This window comes from Lynx canadensis, chromosome D3 (assembly GCF_007474595.2).
Source record: "Lynx canadensis isolate LIC74 chromosome D3, mLynCan4.pri.v2, whole genome shotgun sequence".
Classification (NCBI taxonomy): domain Eukaryota; kingdom Metazoa; phylum Chordata; class Mammalia; order Carnivora; family Felidae; genus Lynx; species Lynx canadensis.
The window spans coordinates 3836338-3846230 of record NC_044314.2 but is presented as its reverse complement, the minus strand read 5'-3'; the positions used below and the strand labels follow the sequence as shown (position 1 = coordinate 3846230).

At 53.4% G+C, this 9893-nt stretch overlaps 1 protein-coding gene across 2 annotated transcripts; it reads right to left on the bottom strand.

The window, feature by feature from the left end:
- Positions 1-649: 649 nt before the first annotated feature.
- On the bottom strand, positions 650-8714 carry ZADH2 (zinc binding alcohol dehydrogenase domain containing 2). Of its 2 annotated transcripts, none has more exons than XM_030336499.1 (2): positions 8357-8714; positions 650-1792 (listed from the first exon to the last, which is right to left on the bottom strand). In XM_030336499.1, the coding sequence occupies exons 1-2, from the start codon at positions 8563-8565 to the stop codon at positions 868-870; spliced, it is 1134 nt and encodes a 377-aa protein (XP_030192359.1). In that variant the 5' UTR covers positions 8566-8714; the 3' UTR covers positions 650-867. The 2 variants fall into 2 exon arrangements, with proteins under 2 accessions (XP_030192359.1, XP_030192360.1); XM_030336500.1 differs by lacking the exon at positions 8357-8714 and adding an exon at positions 7876-7922.
- Between the last annotated feature and the right edge of the window lie 1179 nt (positions 8715-9893).

Sequence of the window (9893 nt, the reverse complement as noted above, 5' to 3'; positions counted from 1 at the left end):
GCCTCTGGCGGTGTGCCTAGAGAGCGCGTCTCCCCTCGTGGTGGGGGTTTTGTTGTGCAGACCCTCCCCGTGGATGAAGCACGTCCTTTCCTTCCCGGGCAGGTAACCCCCAGATCTCCGTAGAGCCCCTTTCCAAAATCTGCTTTTGTCTTCATCGGTTTTCAACACTAATTTGCTTCTTAAGGGAAGAGAGAGGCTTCCCATGCCACATGTGCCTCCCCAGGATAATTGTGCGTAAAGCATTAAACAGCAGAGACTTTTAAAAAATAGGTCTGTGTTCACTTAGTCATTTTCCTAATGATCTAAACAAACAAAAAAAAAAATCAAAGTTTTGGGAGAATTCCTCCAAATTTCCATTTAGATAGTTGGTGATTTATAAGAAAGGAAGGGCCATTTCCTGGGAATATGGACTCTGAGAATAGATGGCTGTCCTCCTGCCCTGTCTCTTATCTATTAACTGCTCGTTAGCGGAAGACCAAACTCTCCCAAAGTAAGGAATTTGTGAACTATTTTCAAGACTGATTTTAAAATCCCATCAAGCTGAAGGCATACTGATTTGATCAGATCTTGCATCAGGAATTAATTTAATTCCCTGGAACAATAAAGCCTGGAATGAGACTGTCTATGGCCAAAGAACTGAATGTAACGGTTTTACCTCTGAGCCATCGAGGGAAGTTTTTATTGGCATTTTTTTTCAAGGGAGGGGCAAAAAAGAAAAAGAGAGAGATAGAGAGACAGAAACTCATTCGTTAACACCTTTTAAGAGATATGATCTCCATTACCCACCAAAAATAAACTGATTCGACTCTTTCTGAGGAAGAAGGTGCCCGTTTTCTTTCTCCTTTGACTTCTGCCATCCTTCTGAGTTTACAGCTTACTGTTGACAGAGTGAGGTAGTTCGAGTACAATTTTCCCAGTGTTTTTTCCCATGTACATATAATCGACAGCCCGGAATACGGACTCCAGGCCGATGAACCTGCCCTCTGCAGACAGGTCTCCGAGGTCCACCTCGCAAACCAGGTCTCCGTCCACACACATCTGAAGCAAGTGCTCCACGGCTGCTTGACAGTCAGAACGGTAATGGTTCAAGAAAAAGCCCTGAACGCTGGCGGATTTCTTCAGCAGTTTGGCTGGTAAGGTTCCTGCTCTCACAGGCGCAAGGCCGGTGGGAGTCTGGTAGCCGGAGATGAACCCAATGACTATCAAGCGCCCTTTGGTAGCCAAGGCATCTACGGCCAAGTCGAACATGGCTCCCCCGACGGATTCATACACCACATCGACCCCTTTGGGGTACTCCTGCTTCAGGACCGTACCGACGTGCTCGGCGTTATAGTTGATGGGGCGATCACAGCCGATCGATTTCAGAAAAGCGGACTTTTGATCAGAGGAGCAGGTCCCAATGACATGGCACTTGGCCTTCTTGGCAAGCTGCACGGCAAACTGGCCCGTTCCCCCCGCTGCTGCCGTCACCAAAACTTTTTTCCCTTCGGACAGTCCTCCGAGCTCTTTCAGGCTGATGTACGCGGTGGTACCGCTCACCGGCACGGTGACATACTCGGGTTTCACAGAGGCCACGGGGGCCGCGGCTGTGGCAGGCACCACGGTATACTCCGCGAAAGAGCCAGGTGCCATATAAGCCACAGCCTGGCCCACCGTGTACCGGGCACTGGCAGAGAGGCCTAAGGCTACCACCTCCCCCACGCCCTCGAAACCTACATCGAAGGGGGTCTTCACCGAAGGGTCATACCGGCCAGCTGAATAGTTGATGTCAGATGCATTAACACCGACAAATCTAGAAGAAAACAGACAAACAAACAAACGAGGATATTAAGAGGTTTCCTTCACCAAGGCCTTGGTATCCCGCTTAGAAAAATTCCTCTAATTCCAGGGACCGTGGACGGGTGGCTCAGCTATCTATCCTGGTAGAATTAAAAAAAAAAAAAAAAAAAAAAAAAATCAGTCTTGATATTCAGTTGAAAAAAAAAAAAAGTTAAACAAGTATCAGCCTGACCGGGATTTGCAATCAGAATTTTGGTACATTTTATTTTTTTAAATCAGATTGGGAATCGTTTCGTACCACTTTAAACACCAAGTTCTTTATTTCACACGCGATTTCCTTTCCTCCTCTTTCTTTCAAAAGGAGAAACAAACTGTTAAAAAAAAAAAAGTCAGGAAGCCCTCTTATACGCAAACTTCACTGCAGCTATGAGTTGGAAATTAATTGGCCTCTTAACAAAGATGTTAAAAACAACAGTGAGATAAAATATATTCGGAGAAGTAGACTTGTATTGATTCTGGCGACAATTTAACACTTCGGATAATAATAGTAATGACAATGATATTATTGAAGATTCAGGCAGTGTGCAAGGTCATCGTCTGCTACATGCTCCTGCAGGGTTGTTTAAAACACTGCTAGACTGGCCGCAGCAAATTTTCTTTCTGATGTAACTATGTCCAGCGTGAAACTATGCATTTTGATTAATTGAACAAAAATTGTCTCATAAGGGTAGAAATTTTTATGGAACATTCAACATTTTACAGTGCTTTTTAGATGAAAAGGAAAGCAAATCGTCACTATATTTTTCCTCAACAAGAAGCAGAGACATAACTTGATTAATACCAGATGATTATTTTCACTTTGGTATCCAGAGTCAATTTAATTGCGAGGCCGGTATTTTTACCAGCTTTTTTTCATCTCCGTATACCTCATAACAAAAATATCCTAATACATAAGAAAAAAAGCCGTCTACTAAAAAATGTCAGGACGTGGCTGAGACACATAATGGAGGACCCTAAAAATGTCATTTCCACCTGTAATGAAATGAAAAGATGGGGGTGTCTGGTGGCAGAAGGAAAGCTGGTAAGTGGGTCAGTTTAAAATAATTCACTTTTAATTTAACTTAATAAACCAAAACTGCCCTGTGCAAGGACCCACTTCTACCGTATTAGAGATAACACTTTGCACTTATAAATGTTCCCTGATGATCATGCCCTGTGTATCTACAATATTGAAAGCTCTCTACATATTGTAGAAATAAGAAAGCAGGAAACAATTTCTTTGGGGCATGTCAAGCTGCTTTCAGAAGTTAGCACATCACGTAGCCTCAACAGCACACTACAGAATTCCATAGCCATCGATGATAACACAATAATGAAAAGTGGGGGAAATGAGTTTTGCTGGTTTTCCATCTGGGATTTAATACCAGATTGTATTTTGGGGGTGGGCACCTGATCTTTCCTTTCAATTTACATAATTCTCGGGGTTTGGGCTTTTTTTAAAAAAAGGGCCAGGTTCCTCCGAGCATGCCTCTGGACTTCACAGAAGGCAGCTAGGGCAGAGCCCAGCTGGAGCGTCTCGCCTCCGGTGCCCCTGCTGTAGAGGCTGTAAAGCAAAGTCCAGGAAGGGGTCCGTGGGGTGGAAGTGACGGTGGCTTGCTCCAGGGGTGGGGGACTGAGGCCCTGCCGCCAGCTCCTGTCTCTTCGCCCAGGATTAACCCTTCCTGTGCCCCTCTCTCCTCCTGTCTCAGTCCCAACTGGAGAGGCCCTTCCTCCTCGGGGAACCCCCCCCCCCCCTTGGACTCAGAGGGACGCCCCTGTGGCGGCTGGCCCCACGGGTCCTCCCCACCTCTAAGGAGCTCGCCCTGGGTGGGGTGGGGTGGGGGGGGCTGCTGGAGGAAAATGCATCTCTGGCTGTCCCTCGCTCCCAGCTGTGGTTTGCCACTTGCCAGGGGAAGAGATGGCAAGAGCAAGCGGGGCGCAGGCAGGAGGAAAGTGGAGGAGAGAGGGCACAGGCAGGCGCCGGAGTGGGGGGCGATGGTCAAGTGGAGGTGGGAGCGGGCTCTGCTGGGAGCTGGGGCGCCCGCGGCTGACTAGCGGCAGCTTAAGTTTTCCATGGGGGCTTTGCCTCAAAAAGCAAATCGAACCTTGCGGTTGAGCCCGGGCACAGCCGGAGCAGCGGCAGGAGACCCGCAGGGCCCTCTGCGCGCCCCGTCCAGGTCGCACACGGCTCTGCGTGTGCCCTGCGGCACCCTCCGTGAGCCCCGGCCAACCTGCTGGGCGCCAGAAGTCCTTCTGGAACCGTCTCCCCTCGGAAGTGCCCGGCCTCCGCCGACTGCCTCCCCTCCCGTCCCGGCTCTCCACCGCCACCACGGAGAGGCGCGATCGGGGACTCTGAGTCCCGGAGCAGGCTGGGGCCGAGCGGAGAGGCCGGGCTTTGGGGAGGAGGGGCCGCCGCCCAGGCCTGCGACCATGACCTCGGCCTCCCCGGGCCGGGCGGGGTCCCGACGGGCAAGCCTAGTCAGCGCAGGCCGCGGAGCCCGGGCGCAGGGCCGTCAAGCTCCCCGGGAGTCCCGAGAACACACAGCGCGCTGGAGCGCAGAGGCCACACGCCCGGGGCCCGCCTGCGGCCGGACCGTGACCTTGGCCTCGCAAGCACCCCCGTTTTTTTTTTTTTTCCCGTGTTTCCCCCTCCCCCCGCCCTGCCGTCTTCTAAATTGCCTGCCTCGTCGTCGGTGAAGGAGTCGCCCGGGCTGGTGGCGACAGCTCCCCGCTACTCCGCTCTGCGCACCTCGCCCTCTCCCGGGTCTCCGGGCCCCCGGTGGGCCCCCGCCTCCCCCGGACCCCAGCTTTGACGCCGCGAGGCCGCCGCAGCAGGTGGGGACCCGCCACTGCCTGGATGAGCCCTCGGCCTTACCTGGGCTTTGGGAAGAGCTGCTTGAGGGTCGGGAGCCCGCGCCTTCCGCCCCTCCAGAAACAAGTTCAAGAGCAGCGGGCGCAATGGGAAAGGGGGCCCGGGCCGGGGAGCAGGGGACAGCAAAGGGCAAGCAAGCGAGAAAAAGAAAGGAAAGGCACGCTTGGTAGAATGCGTGCATTTCGAGACTCTCCTTGTACCTTAATTTAAAATATATGCTCTTAATAAGTGCAGGGTCCTAGCAATCCGACCGGAGGATCCACTCAGAAGACTAAAATCGAGGAACCCCAGGAAAAAGAATGGGGCCGGTGAAGGCTTTCCCCAAATATATACCCTTCGAGAGTCGCCGGTTTATTTATACTAAAAAGTGCTGAACCCCTTCCTTCGTCGTGTTTATTATGAAGCAGGCAGTCCTGCAGAGGCAGGGAAGCGCTTTCTTTGAACAAAAACAAAATGCGAAGACTCGAGTCTGGAGCCTTCAACACTGGGAGCCAAACAGCGTCGTCCAAATCAGATCTTACTTAAAAAGAAAGGAAGGAAGAAAGAAAGAAAGGGAAGAGAAGAAAAGGAAAGAAAAGAGAAGGAAAGGGAAAAAAAGGAGAAAAAAGAAAAGACAAAAGAAAAGAAAAAAGAAAAGGAAAGGAAAGAAAAGGAAAGGAAAGGAAAGGAAAGGGAAAAAAATCTCCGCCTGGAGAGTCAGCAGAAATACTGTTACCCTCCCCGTGAGCAACAAACCGTTTATCAAAAACGCCTTCCCCATCCCCCACCTGCTCTTTGCCATTACTACAAACTCTTTGCTCCATTATCTTACACTTGAGCAGAAAATCGTTAGAAATATTTGGAAACGAAATAATGTGTCACTATCCTTCGAAAAAAGGCTAAAAATAGCACACAAGCTGACTTAACCGGAGGGTGTCTTTCTCCCTTTCCTTCTCTTTCCTGAGGGCTGGGCACTGAGAGGGGGTTGTGAAGTTGTCCTCGGCTGTAGGAAACAGTGAGCACTGGATAAAGGGACATCAATTAGACATTCTGCAGGGATTTTATGCGCCCCTTTCACACCTTCCCTAAATGGGATAAACTTGATTATCCTAAACCCACCTCTGACTTAAAAGCACTTCCCTCTCTGTGAATAAAGAATTTGTATTTTCTGTTAAGATGGAATGAGATGTGCAAATATCCAACTGAAAGGAAGAGTCAGGCGGGGCACAGTGAAAATCCCCAAACACCTTTCTGAACAAGTGAATGTGCGCTTAAGCCATTCATTCCAGAGTAGATTTTTATTATGAGAAAAATGAAAAGTGCTTGCATGAAATTTGTATGCAATTAACACTGTTCCTGGGGAAGATTTGGTCTAGGATTAAATGAACTAACCTGCCGTGAATAGACCTCCAGTCTATTAAAAAAAAAAAAATCTGTAAAATGCCTCCCCCCTCCCCCCCCCCAACTATTTACAAGTATAAAGGATCTTCTTACAATTTGGGGTTAGGAGCAGATCTTCCACAGAGTACGGAAAGAGGAGGCAAAGATTCACCCCCTCCCAACAGGCAGAAAAACTGGCCCCATTCTCCTTCTGATATGGGCTTCAAGGTAGAAGTTAGAGGTCAAGTTGTACCCATAATAAGCACACTATACTAAAGGGGGCTCTTGGCATATGTGAAGGGAAAAGGGAGGCATGGATCCTAAAACAATCCGAACCGATGAGCTCCAAACGTTGGGAGCCGCGGCTCTAGATCCCTGACCACCGAATTCGGGGACCATCCCCGGTGACCCAGCGCAGGGGGTGCCCGGGCCCTGTCGCGGAAGCAGCAGCTACGGGTGACGGCGAGGGAGCAGTCAGAGGAGCCGGGGGAGGGGAGGACAACCCAGGGGGTTGGGGAACACCGCAGGCAGAGAGGCCAGGCGGCAGCACCGGGCGGGCGGGAGCACCCTCCACGGACAGCGGGACAGCGCTGGCGGGTGGTGCCACTCCGCCGCTGCTGGGAGTGCTCTAACTTCACACCTTCCCCTGCCCGCTCTGCTCAGTCGCCCCCTCCCCATTTCACACCCGGTGTCTGAAATGGATTTTATTCAAGCAGTGGTGTGTGTTTTACATCAGTGCTCACCGTCAACAGTGTACCTGATCAGAAAAATTGGAAGAAAAGAAGAAGAAACCGGCCCATGTGAAACTTTTTTGCTGGTTAAAGCCTGGAGGCTTTTTAGCCTGCTCTCATCTCAACTTCTAGCAAATCACTCGTGTGTCTGGTGTGCTCTGTGTGTGTTCCTTCTTTTTAACTTGGTAGGATATGCAGCCTTATCTCAATAGCTTTAGCGCTTTATCCCATAAAGAAGAAATCCTCTACAGCCTTGTTTCCACCGATGAAAACTTTTAGAAGGACACACACATCCACCTTTTCAGGCACTCTCTGCACCCCAGCCCGAGAGCCAGCTTCCCCTCAACCCCACCCTTGGCTCCCTCAGTTTTTACGTTGCCAACAGGTTTCCAAAAGTTTGAAATCATGAGCAGAATTATTCAATCTTGCAGTCTTTGGAAGGCTGATATGAATCTCTAAAATGAACGGACTAAACGTGGCAGCAAGCCACGTAGGTGGGGAACACTTTGTCCTTCGCTCCTTGCAGGTGACTTACAGGACTTTCCAGGGCACAATTTACAACACAGTTACAACCAGAACTCACGCCTTCCTTCAACCGCACATCCAACCTGAAACATGCAATATTGTAGTCCTCCGATGGGACTGAGCAGGCGGGTGAGCCCTGCTCTAGCGTAGGGGACAGAGCAATGGGGAATGCCCCGCCTGCAAATGAGGCGGCGAGGGGGACCCACCAAACAGAGACCGAAGGGCACGGCTCCCACAGACTAAGGTCCCTTTCCTTCCCACACCTCTCCCGTTACTAGAGATTAGTGAGCTGGAAACACATCAAGGTAGGGAGTGTGGAGGTGGGACAGGCGATCAGAAGGTAGGGCGACCACTCGAGTGCCACCCAAACGTCTGCAGATCGTGCAGGCAAATGCAGCCGTGCCCCCACCCCAGCCCTGGCCCAGCCGCCCCGGACGCGCCACGCGCCTGCCGGTAAGCTCTGGGGCACAGACAACAGCCACACAGCACTGACAACACGCAGACGACACCGGCGAGGTGCACACCAACACACCCAACGACAGGCTCCGCCATGGCGAGGCGGCTGCCAACCTGGAGCGCACGGGAAAAGCCAGTCGGGTCCTCGGCCTCCTTCCTCCAAAGCACGTTACCTAAACGTCGCAGATTGTGTCCAGCCTGTTCCTGGTCCACACTAAAGATTATGGGAACGCAGGAGTCGTGGGTGCGCGCGGGTGGGCCGGGCGGGGAGCCTCCCCTTCTGGGTCCCGTCGGTTTTATTTCGGGAGCGGGAGGGGGAGGAGGGAGGGCTGGGGGAGGGGAGGGGAATCCCAAATTAAAATAACCCTCAGTTATGAGGACGTTCCGTGGCATCGGATATTCACACCGGCAACAGTCACATTACGTTCGCCTTCGCCAGATGGCGGCGGGTTCAACTTCCCGGGATCTCGCAAAGTCAGGCTGTGCGCCCGAGCGCTCGCCGGAGTGCGGGGACGCAGGCCGGCCCGGGACAGCCGGGGAGCCGCGCAGCGCGGGCCGGGGCCCGGCCTGGGCGGGGGGCGCGCGCCGGGCTCACCGGTTCCGGACGAGGAGGTCTCCGTCCCCGGGGAGTGGCACCGGGCAGTCCCGGCACAGGGTGACGGCCTCGCGGAAGTTGGGGCTCAGACGGGTCGCCACCAGCTTCTGCATGGCGCGGGGGATGTTGGAGCCCTGGAAGTCCAGGAAGTGGCGGGCGTACGACATGTCCACGATGGTCCGGGCCCCGGCGGGCGCCAGCCGAAGCATGGCCCGCGCCTCTGCCCGCTTTCTGCGCCGCCGCCGGCCGGGGTCGCGCCCAGCCCGGGCCGCTCGGCTCGGCTCGGCTCGGCGCGGGCGGGCGGAGCAGGCGGGTCCGCCCCTCCTCCGGCCCGCGTGCTCCCCTCGACTCCCTCCCCCCCCCTTCCCCACTACGACTGGCTCCCTCTCTCCCCCTCCCTCCCCGCCGCGCGCAGCGCCGGCGGTCCGCGCAGCCCCCGCGGTTCCCGGACGCGCCACCCCCGGGGTCCCGGCCTGGGGATCGCTGCCACCCCGGCCGCTGCTCCTTTAATCTTTTTGTTTTGGTTTGAATCTGCTCGGCGCAGACTGGCCAAGGATCCTCTCCGCCCTCCCCCTTTCTCCCGGCGTCCGGGAGGCACCGGATATCCCCACCCTCCCCACGCTCTAAAAGCCGGATTTGACTCCTCTAAAAGGGTGAGGGGGGCGGCGAGGGGAGCTGCGCGTCCCGCGACCGCCGCGGCCCTGAGCCGGCGGCAGCCCCGGGCGTCCTCGGAGCGGCGCGGCGCCGAGCGGCCGGCGCAGGCACCTCCCCTTCCCGTGCGAAGCGTTCACTTCCTTGCAAGGTGGTACGAATCAACCCCGAGCGCGGCCGGGGCGGCGGGGCACGGCCGGGGGCCCCGAGCCGCGCGGGGAGCCCCCGCCGCCAGTGCACGCGCGCAGGCACCCAACGCGGGGCGGGGACGCCCAGAGCACCCGGCGCCCCGGGCTCCTGGCCCCCCGGGCCCCGGAACGCCTTGCCCGCGCCTTCTGCCCTCAGCCTGTCCCATGCAAGTTGCACGAACTAAGCCATTTTATTTATTTTGGCCTAGATTTCGTGTTTTTCCATGAATGTTTTAAGTAGCCTCTACAAGACTGTTACAGGTTCCCATTGGGAAAGAACGCAAAAATTGGAAACTAGAGGGCCATATTCCCAGAGCACATAAGCATTTTAAACTTCTAGGTGGGGATGCCGAAGGACTTAATTGAATTGGAGACGTTGCAATTATGTATGAAGACCTCATTTTATAACCCAGCTAGAAGGATCCGACGTTCCATCATGTCAATTTTCTCCCTAATTGTCTATATTGACCAAATAATCAATTCACTTTTCATAGAGGGACCGAATTGAGTATCTTCCACATTTTTGTATGATAAGCTGAGTCCATCTTTACATTTTTATTAAAGGTATACATTTTAATTAAAAAACCCACTCTTGTTTTACACTTAACCTAGAATTACCAAAATCATGAAGCCACACAGTGCCCCTCCCCGATCAAATCTAACCCCCTAACTAAGACTGCAAAAATGACACAGGTATT

Excerpts from the sequence above, each read along its gene's own strand:
- ZADH2 (XM_030336499.1), bottom strand. The coding sequence starts at position 8,565 with ATGCTTCGGCTGGCGCCCGCCGGGGCCCGGACCATCGTGGACATGTCG. Across the intron at positions 1,793-8,356 it reads GACCTCCTCGTCCGGAACCG|ATTTGTCGGTGTTAATGCAT; the intron begins GTGAGCCCGGCG and ends GTTTTCTTCTAG.